The sequence below is a fragment of the Macaca mulatta genome, chromosome 10 (assembly GCF_049350105.2).
Source record: "Macaca mulatta isolate MMU2019108-1 chromosome 10, T2T-MMU8v2.0, whole genome shotgun sequence".
NCBI lineage: Eukaryota > Metazoa > Chordata > Mammalia > Primates > Cercopithecidae > Macaca > Macaca mulatta.
Window position 1 is genome coordinate 7,146,234 of NC_133415.1, and position 18,898 is coordinate 7,165,131.

At 56.9% G+C, this 18,898-nt stretch overlaps 1 protein-coding gene across 2 annotated transcripts in view; it reads left to right on the forward strand.

Annotated features, from left to right (window-relative positions):
- SHISAL1 (shisa like 1) overlaps positions 1 to 18,898 on the forward strand; it is an 87,465-nt gene that overhangs the window by 11,032 nt on the left and 57,535 nt on the right. Inside the window, exons 1-3 of one of the 2 annotated variants that reach the window (XM_015150543.3) lie at positions 8,584 to 8,683; positions 11,520 to 11,629; positions 18,610 to 18,708. In XM_015150543.3, coding sequence (XP_015006029.1) covers positions 18,642 to 18,708 — 67 coding nt within the window. In that variant the 5' untranslated portion in view covers positions 8,584 to 8,683; positions 11,520 to 11,629; positions 18,610 to 18,641. Of the gene's footprint in view, positions 1 to 8,583; positions 8,684 to 11,519; positions 11,630 to 18,609; positions 18,709 to 18,898 lie in introns of those variants that run through there. The other variant, XM_015150542.3, reaches the window with a different exon arrangement.

Genomic DNA, 18,898 nt, shown 5'->3' on the forward strand with positions numbered 1-18,898 from the left:
GATGGATGGATGGATGGATGGATGGATGGATGAAAGGGTAGGTGAGGTGGGTGGATGGATGAATGGGTGGATGAATGGATGGATGAATGGGTGGATGAATGGGTGGGTGAGGTGGGTGGATGGATGAATGGGTGGATGGATGGGTGGATGGATGGATGGATGGCTGAATGAGTAGGTGAGGTGGGTGGATGGATGAATGGGTGGATGGATGGGTGGGTGAGGTGGGTGGATGGATGGATGGATGGATGGATGGCTGGGTGAGTGGGTAGGTGGCAGGGGCATTAGTTACTGGATTGCTGGCTAGTTACTGGGTTTGGACATTACCCTGTGGACCTGGATGGCAACTGTGTGGTTGGAGCACTGCCACTCTCACTGCTGTGCCTGGGGCAGACATTGCTACCATTAGACATTGCTAATCCACCATCGTGGCAGGACCCTGGATGCCTGCAGTCCCCCGGCAGCCCCGGGCCCATCAGTGCCCGAGACGACGCCTGTTTGTCTTGCTGCTGGGAATCAAGGGGACGATGATACCCCTTCCCAGTTGCTTGTGTCTTGACTAAGCCCCAAACCCAAAGCACTTTCCCTGTGGGAGAAGAGGGTGGGCTGTGGCCAGCCTCTGGTGGGACTCCACTGCCCCACAGTGCTGGCTAGTTCAGCTCTTCCTGCAAAAGCAAAGCCTTCCCCTCCAGGGACGAGCTCTACCAGGGCCTCCCTGGGCATGAGCACCACCCGGGAGTGCAGCCCTTCCTCCATCGCCTATAGGTCCACAGGCCAGGGGTCGAGCCCCAGACAGCCTGGACATCAGCTGGAGCCGGGCCAAAGAGGGGGTCACGGGGGGTTCGGGGTCCTGGCAGAATCTTAGGCAGGACTAGGAAAAGATCAGGAGACGTCTCTCCTGAAATTCAAACAATTGGACAATCTGTTCTGGATCGATTTAGAAGCACTGGAGTGGAAAAAAATTAGAAAATATAGTGTGAAAGCTATTTTCTCTCCCTCTAAGCTCACTTGGGCAGAGGAATGAGCTGGAGTTTATTTGTGGACTGTCCAAGGCCCTGACCAGGGCCTCGCACCTCCTCCCTGCCCCCTGCTCCACTGCCTGGCCCACTTATCCCCAATGCCTGCTGCCTCCTCCTCCATGCCCAGTTCTGGGCTGACAATAGGGGGTCTCAGAGGGGCAGCATCCCTGTTGGTTCCAGGAACCAACAGCATATAGGAACTCAGACATGGACATGGCTAAGATCGAATGTTTGTGTTCAACAGGCACCCTGAGGGAGGTCCTTCTGTCCCCCTCTCCCACACTGCCAGACAAGGCCTCTCTATGCCAAGGTTGAGGTGTCTCTGCCTAGTTCATTCCTATACCCCCAGAGTCCAGGCCATGGAATCAGGGCTGGTACATAGTAGGTGCTCAGTAAAAGTTTCTTGCCTAAATGATGGAAGGAAGGAAGGGAGGGGGGAAGGAAGGAAGAAAGGAAACTGAGGCTTTAAATGAAGTCACATAGTCTGTTAGAGATGGAGGTGGGATTGGAATCAGATCCATCACCCTCGAGACCTGATTTCCCCCCACCCCCGCCGCCCATCACTGGGGCCAGGAGCTAGGTCTGAGACATTTAGGGGCCTCCCACACCGACGACCCCTTTCTTTCCCCGGCACAGTGCATCTCACTCCTCCTAACACAACTCCTACATTTAATCTTTCACGACTTGAGCCAAATGCTGATTGTTTTAAAATAAGCATGTTCAGTGTGAGGCCAGACCGGAGTGGTGGGAAGGGCAGGAGAGCCGAAAGCCAGAGCCTTCCTTCCACATGGTCTGAATTGTCCCCGAAGGGAGCAGCTCCCTCTCCACTGTGGTGTGGGGAGTTTCTGAGGCTGGAGGAGTTCGCCCAGGGGTAGGGTCTGCCAGGACATTGTGAGTGTGGGGACATCTGGCACTGGTGGGAAATGGGACCAGTGGATCCCAGAATGATCTCTTCTGTTTTTCCCCTATCACTGGGAGAGGGGGCTGTTCCCAGTAATGAGGAAGTGGTTTCATTTTAGGGACTTGCAGCTCCCTCCTCTTTCCCCTTCATTCCCAAGGGCCAAGGCCAAGAGCCCGAGTCCTACAAAGAACTTGGGCTTGAAAACTCAACCAGCTCAGGTCCAAGTCCCAGAATCTTAGCAGCTGTGTGATCTTCAGCAGGTAACGCAACCCTCTGAGGCTTAGTTTTCTCATCTGCCGGCTTGGGCAGTAGCCCCTCCTTTTCTGAACATTGGAGGAGACGATACTTGTGAAACACCCAGGATAGTGCTGAACACATTGGAGGTGCTCAAGGAATGGCCTTTTCCTTCTGTCTCCACCTCATGGGAGGCCAGGGCTTATACACGGTTTCACTCTTACTTTGGTTCTGCCTCTGTGGCCTGGAGTCTTCATGGGCTACTGCCCTGGGCAGGTTCCCTGGCTGACAATGAGAGGTGAAGCCACAGTACGAGGGGACCCTTTCAGCCCCAAGTGTCTGAGCTTCCATCCTTAGCCACGCTGGGGACTTGTGGGTGGTGCCAGGTATGGCCAGCGCTGCAGCCTGGAGGGAGCCCCGTGTTGGGAAGTCAGAGATCTGGGTGCCAGTTCCAAGTCTGCCACCTATGAGCTGTGTGACCCTCTGTGTGTCCTCACCTGAGTCATGAACAGCCCTTACCTGCTTCTCAGGGTCACCGTGCTGCTCACCTAAAAGAACCTATGTGACAGCATTGAGCAGGCCCTGAGCCTGAGGAGAGGATGGGGGGAAAAGGGCAGCCCTGGTGACTGACCCCTCCTAACCACCTAGCGTGGGCTCCGAGTTTCACATATGTCATCTCATTTAATCCTCACATCACCCAAGTAAAGGGGGTTAGCACCCTACTTCACAGGTAAAGAGAGAGCCTGAGTCATATGTCCAGGATCACAGGGCCAGCTGGGTTCCCTCCCCGAGGCCAGCCTGCATGTTCTGTCTTCTCTCTGGCCATGGCTTTGGCCACCGTCCGCCAGGCCTGAGCCCAGCACCCGCCTGCCCCTGGAATTCTGCACTTGCCATCCCGGTCCTGATTGCTTTCCTGCTGACGAAGCGCTGTCATAAATACTTTTTGATGTTACCTCTCCATTCCCCAGAAATTTTTGAGCCAACACTCCCCCAAAGCAGCAGCACACTAATTAGACTTCCATGATACCGTTTACCCAGATGTCGACCGATGCTACGTAATGTAGCAGTTTTCTCCCCGTTATAAGGGACGTTCCTTTTTGGAAAGCAGGAGGCCTTCTCTTGAAGGCTGGGGCATGGCATCGGGCCTGCAGCGAGGACTTTTCCGGTAGAGGCTTGTCTGCCCTGGACTTCCCCGCCCCCCACGGTGAGCTCCTGGAAGGGCTGGCCTGGGTCAGGGGGCAGCCAGCCTGAGTGTGGGGCCTTCTCCTGGAGGGGCTTTGCTCTGCCCCTCAGTCCCTGCTACCTGTCAAGCCCCTTGGTGTCAGGAGGCTGCAGTGGCAGAGCCCAGCTAGGGGAGGTCAGAGGGCCCCGTGCTCAGCAGACAGGGCGGACACGTTCATTAGCCATCCTGTTGTTTCCAAAGTGCGAACTCAGTATCAGGACGGATCTCTAGTTTGGGGACGACTAAGCAGAGAAGGATTCAACTGAGGAAGTGGAGCCTGGTGCTTGCTCTGCTGTGGGGGGTGACGGAGAGGACTTGGGGAGTCTGTGTCTGAAGCGGGTACAGTTCTGGGTTCTAAGTCTGGTGTCTGGGGGTCTGCCCTCCTTGCCTCCCCCAGCAATGCACCATTCAGTGGTTTATTCTTCCTGGGGATTCGGCCCCCGTGGGAACAGCCCACAGAGCAGGACAGCAAACCTGAGACCAGAGACCACAGGGCCAGGGCAGCTGAGAAGTCCAACTGGCGGCACAGCAGGTTTGGGGTGTCAGGGGCCACAGGTGTGGAGGCAGATGAGGTGGGAGGAGACTGTTGTCTGTTCACATCTGGGCCTAGGAAAGCTGGAGGGGCCAGCAAGGGTTTGCAAAGGCTCGGCAAGGCGAATGAGAGCCGCTTCCTACCACCTTTGAAAGCACCTGTTTCCCTCGCTGTCCAGCCATTGCCACCAGGGAGTTCTCCTGGGTGTGGACTGCCCCGAGTAAGGACAGGCCTGGCTTGCTGTGGGTCGGTGTGGCTGACCGGGCCCTGCCTGTCAGTGTAGCAGCTGATCTATTCGAGAGGTACATCCTTCCATCCTGGCCCGGCTCTCGGAGCTGGATCGCACCCACCCAGCAGCTTCCATGCCAATTACACAGAGTGTGGGTGGGAGGCTCATTAACCTCCAGTAGTGGAACTGGTCCAGGGAGTGGTGAGGATGGACAGGGGCCCTCCAGCCGACGATGGGGGGGTTAAGTGTGCCAGGTCAGGGGTGGGGGAGCTGGCTCAGCACCATCCCTGTGGTCTCCGCTGCAGCTCTATTTGCATAATTTTGAAGTTGATTGGCCTAAAGGCAACTTTGCTTAATCACAGCTGACAAGTCTCTGGTTGAAACAGCAGCTGCTGCCAATTAGCCGCGTTGGTGCCTTGGTTTGTTATAACTCTCTAGGCAGCAACCCCCAGCTCCCCCTCCTGCCCGCCCCCTAGTCTGCTTCAGAAGGAACTGGCAGGACCAGGTAGCTGCCCAGAGAACCTGCTATAGGCTCCAGCCCAGGTCGTCTCAGACTTGCAGGTGCTGGGGAATGGGTTAGCACACAGCCTCTGATTCAGCCGGAAGGGTGGCGCGAGAGCCTGCATTTCCAACAGCTCCCAGGAGATGCCAGGGTTGCTGGTTTGTGGGCTGTGCTTGGGGTAGCAATGATCTCACCCAGAAGTTTGCAAACTGGGGCTGCCTGTTTGTGTGAATAAAGTTTTATTGGAACACACCATCACTGATTCATGTAGGATTCTCTACAGCTGTTTTTTGTCTACAACTGCAGAGTGGACAAAGACTGGGAGGCTTGCAAAGCTGGCCCAGCAGCTCTTCCTTCAGTGGGCATCAGAACGCCCTGGAAAGCTGGGACTGATGCAGATCCCTCGGCCCCCACCCTGGTTCTGATCCTACAGGTCTGTGCAGCCCTGGTGCAGCCACTTCCGGGGATCTCTTAGTTCATCTTGGCCTACCCTGGGTACCATCCCCATTAGATAGCTGGGGAAACTGAGGCTCAGAGTGGTCTCTCACTTCTCTGAGGTCCCAAGCTAGTAAGCTCTGGCCGAGTCCCACCGCATCCTGCGTCGTTGACCGAGGTCCCTCTCCCCAGGGTGCACCACGTCCCAGCTGGGTTCCCTGGCTTGGTCTGCTCCAAATCTGGATTCCACGCTGGGGCCTGCTGTTTGTAACCTTGGGCAAGTCACAGAACGACATGTCCTGTTGCAGGAGCATGATGTGTGGGAGACCAGGTCTGTCAAGGGCCCTGCAGAGAGCACTTGGCCCCTGGGGGTTATTATCGCCCTACTCCACATCGATATGGGTGGTTTATACTGTGTGATGTCTGTCCCTCCCTGCCCCAGACTGCGAATCCTTTGAGGGCCAAGATAGAGACCCATCCTGCCATTGTGGAATCACCTGAGGTCAGGGAACTGCTGCCTGTGAGCCTGTGAAGGAGGCAGCAATTCCCCAGCAGTGGCTCAGGCAGGGCCCTACGTGTTCTTCGTCTCAAGTCATCCTCCCCATGACCTGGAGGGGCCAGGATGGAGGCATGGCACCATCCACAAAGGAAGAAACCAAGCCTCCTCGAGGCAGGTGACCCGCCAGGCAGGTAATGACAGCATAAGAAGCAGCATTGTGATTCTGTGGCCCAGGTGATGTGGGGCCACCAGCTCAGTTCAAAACACGGAAATACAGGAGGATGTTATATGGCCCGGTATCCTCAGTTTACAGATGGGGAAACTGAAGCACAGAGCATGTATGATTGGTAGGGTCTCAAAGGGACAAGGTGTCTATGGGCTTAATAGGAGGAGGCTGGGAATTCATGCTGATTCCCTACTGGAATTAGACAATCCTGGCACCACGCCCAGCAACCTGGGACTGTGAACTGGAAAAAAACGCTGCTGTCTCAGGGACCCCCAGCCAGGACGAAGCAGCTTCTGCAGTCTCCACCCAGGCCCCCGTGTGAGTCTCAGCTGCCCAGAGAGGTGGGCCTGCGTGCAGTGGACGGGGCTGGGGGATACTGTAATCATTGTTTTCCTTTACATAGATTTTGAACCTTGATTTTCTATTTTATTTTCTGGACTCCGGGCCGTGGACTCAGGCTCATCTCTCTCCCTGCTTCCTGGTATTCTCCCTCAGTGGTCCTTGCCAAGACTTCTTTATTTACTTGTTTGTTTGTTAATAGTATAAGAAACATCCTTGACCCATCCCCCAGCATGAGGGCAGGAGTGTCAGCCTGTGCACCCCCCAGCAGGGCCCACTTCACCCCACATCCCCCTGTATGCCTCGCTATCGCCAGATGTGCCCTCAAAAAGTACATTTTATTTACAGTTCTTTTTAGCTTTCTAGAAAGGGTACTATGCTGAACTTCCTCTTTGGAGACTTTACTTTCTCTCTAGCCTCATAGCGCTGAGATGCCCTGTGACGTTCTGTGCGGCCGCAGTGCATTTGGGTAGCTGAAGAGTGTTCTGGTGTTTGGCCATAATATCATGCATTTTCCTATTCATCCACTGGGCCGTCTCCAGGGCTGTCTCCAGGGTTTTCCATAGCGCTGCTGTGAGCTTTCTAGAAGCTGGTCCCCTTGGCCGAGAGGGAATGTTGGTGCTGTTCCTCCCCCACAGTCGCTGAGGCAAGGACCCACCGTGCAAGAGGATGTGGTCACAGTGGCCTCCCTGAGCCTGCACTGGGATTACCCTCCCTCCAAGTGGCCCTCGGCCCAGTCTGCCAGGCAGGCTGGTCTTTGTGCTTCTAACCTCTGTCAAAGGTGAACTTTTAAAATTCCTGCCTCGTAGGGTGATTGCAAGGAGTAAGTGTCATTGGCGGACCCATACTTTGCTATGTCATAGGTGCTCCAGATCTGGTGCACAGGAGGTCTGCTTTGAACCATAACAAAATCCACAGGGAAGCCCAGGCTCAGAGAGACAGAGAAATGTGCCCAGGATCACACAGCTGAGAAGTGGCAAGGCCGGGACTTGAACCCATGTTCAGACCCCAAGCTCAGAGCCCTTTTGTTTCTCTGCTGCTGTGCTGAGCCCCAGACAAGAGGCAGGAGGGACTTTGTGTGCCTTGTCCCCTTCTGACAGGAACACTCCCCCCCCCACTCCCGCCCCGCTGCCCGACTCATCCTTCAGGTGTCCATGCCAGACCCCCTGGTCTGACTCCCTAGCCAGGCGGCCCAGGGCGAGTTACTGAAACTCTGCACCTCAGTTTCCGCATCTGTAAATTGGGGATAATCAGAGTACCTCCTAATCATGAAGATTAAATAAATACCACCCCCACCCCCAGCCCCCTACCCCATCAGGCTGCATCGGGCACTCTGGGCGCCCACAGACCCCTGGTTTCCCATCGTGGCACCCATCGCTCTGGGCTGCCATTGTCGGGACTGTGGCTAGATAAGGGACACCCAGACCAGTCTGAACTCGCTCTCTGTCCACCAAAAGGAATGGAAAAAGGAGGTTTATTTCTGGCCTGTCTCAGGATGGGCAGGCTTCCAGGGATGGGTGGGAGGCAGAGGAGGGCTGGCCTCCTTTATGGCTGTGTTTAAATGCCACCCAGAAGCCAGCCAAGGGCGCCGCTGAGGTACCACGATGCATGAAGGCCCGGGGGTGGGAGACGGCCATGGGCTAGGGGAGTGCCTGGCAGCCAGGAAATGTGGCTGCAGAGGCCAGCCAGGCCCCTGTGCTGAGTCCAGACGGTCATGGAAGCCACTGATGTGTTTCAAACAGTGGCAGGTGTGGGCACCCCCCGCCCCATTCCTGCCCCATTCCCACCCCATTCCTACTGGCAGGGAGGACCCTCTGCTGCTGGGTGGGGACAGGCCAGGGGTAGGGGGGGCAACAGCAGGAAGGTCAGCCCAGTTTGGAGTCAGGCGGGTGCCACACACCCTCTGTGGGCTGGGGTGGGGACCGTTTATTTTACCCACACCCCTCGCCGGGCAGTGCTGGCCAGAGGGGCTTGTGCAGTGGTGTCACTAACCTCCGTTGCCCAACAGAGACTGAGGGCCACGGGAAGGAACCCACATGTAGTGTGCCAAGCATCTGCCGAGGTGTGCACCTGGAGCCCCGTGGCCTCGGTGTGAGCCCCAGCTCTGCTGCTTCTAGCTGTGGGATCTCACAGGGAGTGTCTCCAGTTTACTCACCTGTAAAATGGGGCTCTTGCTGGTGCTCTGAGGATGCACAAGGCAGTGAGACCAGAGCCTGGAGTGCGTGGGGACTGCGGGAGCAGCCGCTGCCATCCTGGGCCTGGGAGGTGGCGGCCCTAGGCCAAGGCGGGAGCTGGACTCCTGCAGGGCTGACTCAGCGCCCTGACCCCACTCCCCGCCCCGAGGAGCACGCTGAATTCTTGTCAGCACACACAAGCCAGCCTGTGCTGGAAAACAGTCTTTTGCCTATACAAGGCCCGACCAAGTTGCTCTCCTTTTATTGGGGTTTAGGGTTGGTGGCAACCAGGAGCCAGGGAAGAGGCCAGCAGCTGCAGGGAGACCGCAGCCAGCGGGGAAGGCTTCTGGTCCCTCAGTCACAGGGCTCGGCAGGTAAGGAGCAGCCTGTGGAGGTTTCCAGGTCCTCACTGTGCAGGGGCACCTCTGTTCCTTCACGCTGGGCCTGGGGTCCCTGCCCTGGCTAAGCACTCCATGTAAGGGAGAAGCCAGGCAAGGCTGCTAAGTGACTCCCAGTCACTGAAGAATGGGCGGGGCCAGGGTGACAGCTGTGCCAGTGGGGTAAGAGGGGGAGCAGGCTCTGATCGAGAGGGGCGGGAGCCCTGCGGGGGTACACAGATGCTGGCGCTACTACCTACCTGCTGTGTGACTTTGAGCAAGTTGCTGGCCGACTCTGCACCTCGGTGTCCTTGTGTCAAGAGCCTTGCACAGAGAGGGGTTGGAGAGAAGGCCAAAGGCTCGGGGCAGGGTCCGGCATGGCTTGAGAGCTGCAGAAGGCCTAGGGAGTGCTCTCAGGACGCCCTAGTCATGGCCTGGAGGGTGTTTCGTTGGCTTCATGGGGGTGAGGTGGGTCTGTTCAGCCCACTTCAGAGTCTGCAGTCCCAGTCCAGCATCACACTGGTATGAAATAAGCGAATAGATGAATGAATGAATGAATGAATGAATGAATGAATGCACTGGCCCCTCCCAATACCCCTTCAAGGTGGGTATGTTGTCCCCATTTACAGATTGGGAAACTGAGGCTCAGGGCTTTGGCTTTTCTTCACTCCAGTGAGGAAGGGGTTCTAGGGACCAGGGAGGCGGAGGGAGCTGAAGAGAAACCCAGGGCCACCCCGCCCCCGCCCACCGAGGCAAGTGCCGTGCCTGTCTTTCCTCTTCCTGCCCCGACACTTTAAGTGATTCATTCTTCATGTGATATTTTTGTGTTTCTCCAGTGGGAAAAAAAATGCCTCTGGGATTTCCAGGGGTTGTTTTATCTCCATGGTGCAACCAAATAATTCAGGAGGACGGAGAGAAACAAAGGGTTGTTGAGTTGCAGAAGGCCCACGATTGTCTCAGCCAAGCTGTCCCCTTAATAGGGGAGGAAACTGAGTCTGGCCTGGAGCCCATTGCCCTGTGACCCAGTGTGGCCCCGAGGAGGACAGTGGGGCATCTAGGGCCTCCAGCAGGGTTGGGGTTTCCAGCTAAGCCCCTTTCAGCTGTGTGTTCTTGCTCAAGTCCCCTCTTCGCCAGGCCTCCGCTTCCCTATCTGTAAAATGGGATCACAGCAGTGCCTACTTCCAACATTCAAGAGAGTAGCACACCCAGAGAACTTGATGGGTGCAGAACTGGTCCAGGCCAGGGGCTCAAAAGGGGAAAACATTGGAACAGCTGAGTCTGTAACTTGGACCCAGAGCCCGGCTGGCTGGGGCATGGTGGAGTCAGCGGGGAAAGGTGTCAGTGAGGGACAAGAGCCTTATTGGGGATACACTGTAATGTTTATCCACTGACGGAGGGATCTGGGGAGATAGGAGAGGTTTCCAGGTTGGTGGTCACCTTTATGCCTTCCCGATTCCAGCACCCAGGCCAGCACCCTTCATGGCAGTGTGCTTCTCCTTGTGGCCCTGACCCTGAGAGTAGCCCCATGGAGCAAGTCGTTTACCCGCCTGGTAGGGGCACAGTGGGGGCCCGGGGGGTGTGAGCTGGCCCACCTCGGCTGCCTCGGACTCAGGGCAGCCTGTCCCACCAGAGCCCTGGAGTTGAGTTCTAGGCTAAAGTAAGGGGCTTCCACCCAGGGCTGATGGCCCACGGTCACTCCTGGTGGTGGCCATAAAAGTGGAGGCCCTGTCTCAGCTGAAGGAGATCTCCTGCCTGGATCTCTGCTGTTCCCATCTGGAAGTTTGCTCTTTGCAATAAAACAAATCAGGCCAATGAGTGCTAATGGAGTTCCTACTCTATGGCCAGCAGACATTTATTCAGCACTTACTGTGTGCAAAGCATGGTGGGGCAATGCAGAGGCACAAAATTTCCCACCCTTGAAGAACTCGTACCAGGCAGGGAAGCAGTAAACCAACAGATAAGGCAGAGGGAAATCAGGGCCAAGTAAAGGAACAGGCAAAGCATGGAAAGAGGAACTGGGGAAATCAGACGTAGACATGGAGTTCAAACACACTTTCATTTGCCAAGGGGCACAGGACACTCTCTGGTACCTAAACCATCAGCTTTGGGAATAGTGGAGTGGGTAACAGCAGGTAAGAACCCTTTATGGATCAACCGCTAATGTTCTGGGTGCCCTGCTAGCTTCTGGTCCTTTCTATCTTTGGTATACCTGCAAGGTGTGGAGCACGGCTCCCGTTTCACAGATGAGAAAACGGAAATCAGTGAAGTAACTTGCCCTAGATCACCCAGCTAGTTAGTGATAAAACTCTGACCCAAGGCCAGGGAGACTCGCTGCAAAGCCTATGTGGTCGCCCCCAGCACCCTGTTTGGAGTTGAGCAGACCTGGGTTCAGATTGCAACCCTGCCACCCTCCAGCTCTGCGCAATCACTTAGTTTCTCTGATCTGTGGTTTGTTTATCTCAGAAATGGAGATGATCATTGCCTATGTCCATTCAACTAATTAACATGTGTTTATAAAGGGCCTACTACGTGCCAGGCCTGTGCTGCCCACAGAGATGAGCAAAAACGAAATGGTCTCAGCAGGGCTGGGTTCGGGGATGTGACCGCTGCAGGGTTAGGCGTTGGGTCGGCAGGGTTCAGGTCACATTGGCCGTTACTGGGGTGTGAGGTGCTGGCCCTTCTCGCTCGCTGTCAGCTGTGGAGCCCAGCACCCCAGCTGCAGGTGAACGGCTGCCTGTCTGTCCTTCTCCAGCCATATACTCCGGCTGCCTCAGTCCTGGCCGGCACAGCGAGGAAAGATGTCCTAGTTCCCTCCTGCCGCTTCCTCCCGCAGGTACGAAGGGGTCACGAAGACGCGCTTTGATCTCACTTCATACACAGGCATGGAGCCTCGCGAAGTGTTTATTCCTGGACTTCGCGTTTCGGAGTGAGATTTCATAACCTGTAAGTGGATGTCCTGAAAACAGAAGTTCACAAAGTCAGGATCAGGTCTGCACTACCGAGGAAAGACCCTGGAGACTGGGAAACCTGCGGAGGTGAAACATCCCTGATGACACATGTGTGCACACGTGTGTGTGTGCTGTGTGTGCTGTGTGGAGAGAGGCATGCACACAAGTGCTGCCTGCGGGGTAAACACTCTTATGAGTCGTAGAGACAGGACACAGGAGCAGACCCCGGGGTTTGAGTCCCCTCTCTGAGGCCCGCATTCTCCATCTGTGTAACAGGGAGACTGAGGGTGCGGCATAGGGCTGGGTGGGAAGGGAACGGGTGAGGAACGGGGAGCATTGTGCGCCGTGCTCCGCCCGGGGCTTGGGTGCTCTGCAGCTGCTAGCCCCGTCTCCTTGTCTGTACTTGCTGCCCTTCTGCTAGGCCGCTGCCTACCCGCAGGACTGTTGGTGAGGCTCCAGAGAGCCGTGCCCTGTTGAATTGCTAATCCGTGCTAATGCTACCACTGCTAATCATCGTGCCTACGTAGAATTACGGATCATTACGTAATCTGTTGTCTGTGACCGCCTCCCCCCAGGCTGTAAGGCTCATGGCAGCAGGAATGCCCCATGCCCAACACTGCTGGTCCACAGTAGAGACTCGTTAGGTGATCCCTGAGTGGCGACCAGGAGAGAAACCGCTCCCTGAACAGTGGGGTCAGGAGGGCGGCTAACCGGGGCTGCTTGTGTACGAGGTGGCACTTGAGCCAGGTCCCGTGGGCAGGTTCAATTTGGACATACAACGTGGGGAAAGGGATGTCCAGGGGCAGGATCAGCTGGGCAAAGGCCTGGACTCCTGAGTGCCGCCACCAGCCGCTTCATGCCCAGAATGCTGGGCATGACCCATCCTCACCCCAAGGTCAGCCTCCCGCCCCGCACGACAGTAGAGTAGGTGGGACACGTTTAGGGAACAGGCCATGTGTCCTTTGTTCTCCATCCTGTGGGGTTCAGGCCCGAGCGTCATCCTTGTTTAAAGAGGGCCGATCCCGGGGCAGAGGTCCCGGTTCTGCCACCCTCAGCTGCCCATGCTCCGTTCTCCCAGCTCTCTCTCAAGTTAGGACACAAACCGGGCAGGCTTCACAGAGTGCTGCTGCCCATGCTGGCCCCGGGTGAACCCCACCCAGCCCCTGCCCTAGCCTCAAGACAGGCCGAGACCACCCTGGGGAGGGGGGAAGTCAGAGTGTCAGAAGCTCACCTGGGGAGTGGGAGAATCACAGCGGGAGAGCTGCCCTGAGAGACGACCACCCCAGATGAGCCTCCAGGCTGCGGATTTGGAGAGGGAAGGGTGGTCCTAGCATAGCGGAATGGCATGAGTAAAGGCCCAGTGGCACCACAGACCCAGAGGGCTGAAGCTCCAGGAACAGGGAGGGCAACAGGGCCACAGGGCCAGGCCACAAGGGGCCTCAGGTAAAAGCACAGCCTTGAACCCAAGAAGTCAGGTAGGTGATTAGGTGGGTACTTGGGAAAGCTGACTCTAGGGGCCATAGGGCTTGGGTTGGTGAAAGAGGCAGAGTCAGAGACCAGACCGCAGCAGCAAGAAGCACATGGCCAGGGCTGTCCAAGGCTTCGATGCCTCTCTTCCTTTAGTTGGTGAATTAGTTGCCGATGTTCATCCCCATTCTAGGGCTGAGGACACTGAGGCTCAGGTGTCACCCCAGGTCACATGGGATGTGGATACAGAAGGTGGAGCCAGGACTTGGCCCCAGGCAGAGAGCTCGACCCCCAAGCCCTGCTGCCATAGACCCAGTCCTGCAATGGGCTGGAGGTGTGCTTGCTCGTGCCCAAAAGTGGGGCGTGGTGGGCTGAGGAGGGGCTGGCGGGAAGCCCCCAATGCTGTGGGGGGTCTCCAGGCATCAGGCCAGCGTCCAGGCCTGTGGGAGCCTGAGGTCCTAGCCCCGCCCTTCAGGCCCTCTTGCATCCCGCCCTGCCGAGCTTGGCTGACACAAAAACAGATCCGTTGCTGTTCCTGGTGGGGTTTAATTCATCTTCCCAGCTCTGTTTCTCTTCACGTGCCCTCCTTCCTTTCCTTCCCCAGCCTCACCAAGTTCAGTGTTTAAAAATAATCCTTAAATCTCCGAACAGCAGTCCCAGGCTGACCCAAGGGGTGGCCAGCAGAGATGCATGCCTGACTTGTGATTCTGGCCGTGGTCAAATGAGCGTTCAGGAACATCCCACTCTGCCAGAATGTTCTTCCAATTGTTTCAGTTTTGTTGTTGGCCACGGACTACCATCTTAGGCAGTTTACCAATTTTCAGAGAAATAGAACCCGGGAGGATAAGTCTAATCTCTGTGGTAAATGTGCTTTCTGGGGGTCCTTGGGAGGCGTCAGAAGCTTTTTCAGTGCCATGAGGTAGAGTGAACTTTGCTACTGAGTGGCTGTGTGACCTTGGGCAAGTCACTTCACCTCTCTGAGTCTCAGCTTCCCCCTTCTGAGATGGGAGCTTGGTGATCCACCTCCTCAGGCTGACGTGGGGGTCACCTGAGACAGTGCGGTAAATACCAGGGTTCAGCCTGGCACACCATGAACTCTGCCAGTGTGAGCCAGCCCAGGTTAGCAGCCCCAGGTTACAGGCAGTGCAGGGCCCCACAGGAGGTTGGAGGATGGCGGACGCCCTTCCAGGCCTGTTCTTGGGCTGCCGGAGTGATGTCCCACAGACCTCATTTGTGGGGCCTCTCAGGTGATGGTGCCCAGTGGTGTAACATGCCATCATCATCAGAGCTCACTGAGCCCAGGTCCCCTCCGCACACGCCATCATCATCAGAGCTCCCAGATCCTAGTTCCCTCCACACACGCCTTCGTCATCACAGCTCTCCGAGCCCTGGTCCCCTCCACACACCCATCGTCATCACAGCTCTCCGAGCCCAGGTCCCCTCCACACACCCATCGTCATCACAGCTCTCCGAGCCCAGGTCCCCTCCGCACACCCATCATCATCACAGCTCCCTGAGCCCAGGTCCCCTCCACACACCCATCAACATCACAGCTCTCAAACCCTAGGTCCCCCCCACACACCCATCATCATCACAGCTACCAGATCTTAGGTCCCCTCCACACACCCATCGTCATCACAGCTCTCCGAGCCCAGGTCCCCTCCGCATACCCATCGTCATCACAGCTCCCAAACCCTAGGTCGCCTCCACACACCCGTCACCATCACAGCTCTCTGAGCCCAGGTCTCCTCCACACACCCATTGTCATCACAGCTCTCCGAGCCCTGGTCCTCTCCGCACATGACATCATCATCGGAGCTCCCTGAGCCCAGGTCCCCTCCACACACCCATCGTCATCACAGCTCCCAAACCCTAGGTCCCCTCCGCACACCCATCGTCATCACAGCTCTCCGAGCCCAGGTGCCCTCTGCACACCCATCGTCATCACAGCTCCCCGAGCTCAGTTCCCCCTCTGCACACCCCACGGAGGGACCCAAGGTGATGGCTTTGGCCTTGTGAACATCGGTGCTATTGAACTCGTGGCCCTGAGGCTGGCTGCCTCGTGGAAGCCTGACTGGGATCATAGCAGCTGGCTGGTCCCCAAGGCCCGGAGAGGTTTCCAAAGTAGCTTTCTGACCTAGCTTGGAATGGGGAGGTTGGCTTCTAAGCTTTGCTGTCTCAGATCATTAGAAATGGAATTTTTACTTAGGTAACTTCTCGTGACACACAGTGGGTTGTTCTTTCTACTGAGGATTCAGCTTTCAGCTCTGGCCCTGAGCTGCCTTGGGGGCCTGGGGAGTAAGGGCAGCCCCTACCTCCTCATGCAGAAGCCCCCTAACCCCTTCATCCAGAGATCCCCACACGCCCCTAGGGCTTTTGTCTAGCATACAGGCTGCAGCTTTGATTGTACATTGACCCATCTCAGGCCAGACAGGGGGGTTGGGGGCACAGCCAGGCCATGGATGCTGAACAGACCCCCAAGGAAAGCCCAGGCTGGACGTGGGACCAGTGCAACCACAGTGTGCTGTGGCAGGGACACCTGCAGTGTGCAAACCCACATGACCACGGGGTGTGCCTCAGCGCCCAAGGCTGGTGTCCCGCAGGGCTGGAATTCCCACCCCGTCCATGGAACTCCTAAGTCCCAGCCCCCGGCTTCAGGCTGCACACCGTCCTTTCCTAGAACCACATTGTCTCACAGCACATCTGTGTAGTGTGCGTTCATCTCTGGAACCATCCCCCAGGAGCATAAAGGCCTCTCCAGCTGTGGACCCTGGGTCTGGGAAGGCAGAGGTGGGGGTCTGCTCAGCAGATCGGGGGCTGAGGGCCAACCCTGGCCAGGACCCTCATGACCTAGTAGAAGAGGTTCTGGGAAGAATCGCATAACAGGAAACTGCTGGGCATCCTTGTCTGTGCTCCCTGAGGGCAGGGACTCACCTTTGCTGTGTTCCTAGAGCCCATCCCAGGGTCTGGCCCCAAGTGCAGGTCAGCAAGTGGATGTTGAGAGAATAAGTGAATGAATAAATGAATTAACACATGAATGAAGGAAGAGGTGGAAAACTCTAGGCCTCAGCGGAAGGGCAAACTTTTTCCAGCTGATAGAATCATGGCAGGCTTCCTGGAGGAGGTCATACTGGAGCAGCTTCTAAAGTGGTACAGGATTTGGACTCCTAGGTGTGAAGGGAGGGCACCCCCCAGGGGTGAGCAGCAGCCCCCCAACATCAGCCAGTACACTCAGGGCTTTGTAGGGAGTTGGAGCAGCAGGAGCAGGGGCCAGGCCTGTGGCTGAGGCAGATCCTCCTCATTCACTCAACAAACCTACCAGCTCTTGGAGCTGAGCCCCAGCCACAGAAGTGGGGCAGCCCCATCCTACGGGGGCCAGAGGAGCTGGAGTCTGGGGACCTGTTTCAACTCTCACTGGGCCTTGGCGTCCCCATCTGTAGAATGGAGCATGGGGGAGGCATCTCAGAGGTCCCAACACTCTCCATTCCCGTGGCTCATTTTCCAGGGCTGATCCATAGGACTCCGCAGGAGAAATCCATTCCTGAGTACTCCCGGATGCTTGACCTGGGCTCATCCTCCCAGGGGGGCCTGAAGGAGGCTGGGAGGAGGCCCAGGCTCAGAGCCATTAAGCAGCTTACAGCCCCCAGGGATGAGTAGGGCAGCGGTGGGAGCAGAGAGACCTGCGGGTAGATGGGAGGGGCCCCTCCCCAGAGGAAGAGATGAGTAAGCTTGAGTAAGTTTAGTGTTAGGGGCCTGCGTTCTAGTGGCATTTTACAATCCTGACAGTCCCTTCCCTTGTTCTGGCAAACCAGACTTCACAAGGTCAGCACCTGACGTCCAGCTCCCGCCACGATGCCCATGCTACAGGGGAGGAGACCAAGGCTGCAGCAGCAGGGCCTAGGCCAGGGCCAGGCCATGAGCGCTATGCGTTTGGCCTCGAGTTTTGCCCTGTCTCCTCACTCCGAAGTCTCCAACCTCTGGGAGGCCTGAGTGGCTTTCCCTTCTGCCTGCCCTGAGCCCTAACTCTGCTCCAAGTAAAGCAGCATTCGGAGCTGCCCTGGGACCCAGGTTGGTGTCCCCTCTGCTCTCCCTGACCAGGCTATGAGCTCTGGAGGGCAAGGCAGCCGCTGGCTGGCTCCTGGGGCCCAGAGCAGGTGCCAGGACAGTCTAGGCAAGCAGAGGGGCTTGTTTCTTTGGGCTGCGCATTGTCTTCCACCATCTTTTCTTTCAGAAATGTGTGGTCTGGTAACAGATCCCTGCACTGTGTATTCAACTCTGAAACCATCCTCCCGGGGGGTGGAGGGCCTCACCTGGCGTGGACAGAATGGAGCGGGCAGGGAGTCTGCTCTGCAGATGGCGGAGGTGGGGCTGGGGGATGGGAAGGTGGCTCAGCCAGGCCAGGAGGTCCTCAGGGTCTCCCACCTGGGTGGGATTCAGGGCTCTCCAGGCCCCACCATCCTCACATCAGACCCCGCCCCCAGGTATGCAGGTGAGCTTCCTCGTGTGGACCCAACCCAGCCTTTCCTGGGAGCAGGCTGCACGTGAGAGGCTGTACCCATGAAACACTCACTCCTCATCCCCCTCCCCTGAGCCCCTGGCACCCTCCATTCTGCTTGTGACCCGATGACAAATCCCCTGTGAGTGGGACTCCTCTAGGGACCCTGTGTAGGTGGAATCTCGTGGTCTGTGTTCTTCGGTGCCTCGCCAGTTCATGAGCATAATTCCCTCTGGGATGCCCCTGCTGTAGCATGTATCATAGTTTCCCTCCTTTTTTGGGAAGTAATGTGCATTGTGTGACGGGCCACCCATCCATCCCCCGATGGGCACATGCGTTGCCTCCACCTTTTGACTAAGGATGCTGCTGGGAACACGGGTGTGTGTATGTATCTGTTCGAGTCCCTGTTTTCTGCGCCTTAGGGTATGTACTCAGAAGCTCAGAGCGTTTTAAACATTCATTTGTTTGCGTGTTGTCAGCCTTCCTGAGTAGAACACAGGGGCTCCAGGGAGGAACCGTTTCTATTTCATGCACTGCTGTGTGCCTCGTGCCTGGGAAGCTGCCTGGCTCCGTGCATACTTGTTATGGTGCATAGGGGTTAATGGTGACTTCCATGAACCCCTCCACCTTAGCGACACAGTGGGGGACCTGGGTCCTGTAAGCTCCTCGAGGTGGCCAAGCCAGGCCGGGCATCCTCAGTCCTGCAACTCTGGCGCCTGCCCACCAGCATCTGCCTGCCGGTCATTTCCACCACCTGAGCCATCCGTCCTCCTTTGATTAAGTCTCATTTTGCCATGAAAAGAAAAGGAGGTGACAGTTGGCTTGTGGGGGAAGGTCATTCATTCCAGAAAGGAAATTGGATAGCGGCGTCTCCATCGTCCACACGCGGCCTCTACTCCCGACAAACTCGCTCTCCTGCCCACTGCCCGCCTGCCCGTCCCCCGCCGTGGGCAGCAAAGCTGGTGTCAGGCGAGACAGCCTACACCCAGCCTCTCCTGGCTCTCATTAAACAGGCAGCTCTGGACGGATCAATGCAAGCCAAACGATGACCAGTTGTGGCCAGCAGTCCTTGAACGTGCTCGCCGTCCTCTTCTCGTTGCTGTTTTCTGCAGGTAAAACCTCCATGGATGCTGGGGGTGGGGGCGGCATGAGGGGGTGTGGTCTTTTCCTGAGGTTCGTGCTGGCCCATCTGGGGTTCTGGGGACACACAGGGGCTTGCCGTTTGTCCTTCACCTTACTGGCACCCCTCTGGCGAGCAGCTAATGTTGGTTGCTGTGTGGCTGGTCTCTGTCTGTCTCTGCT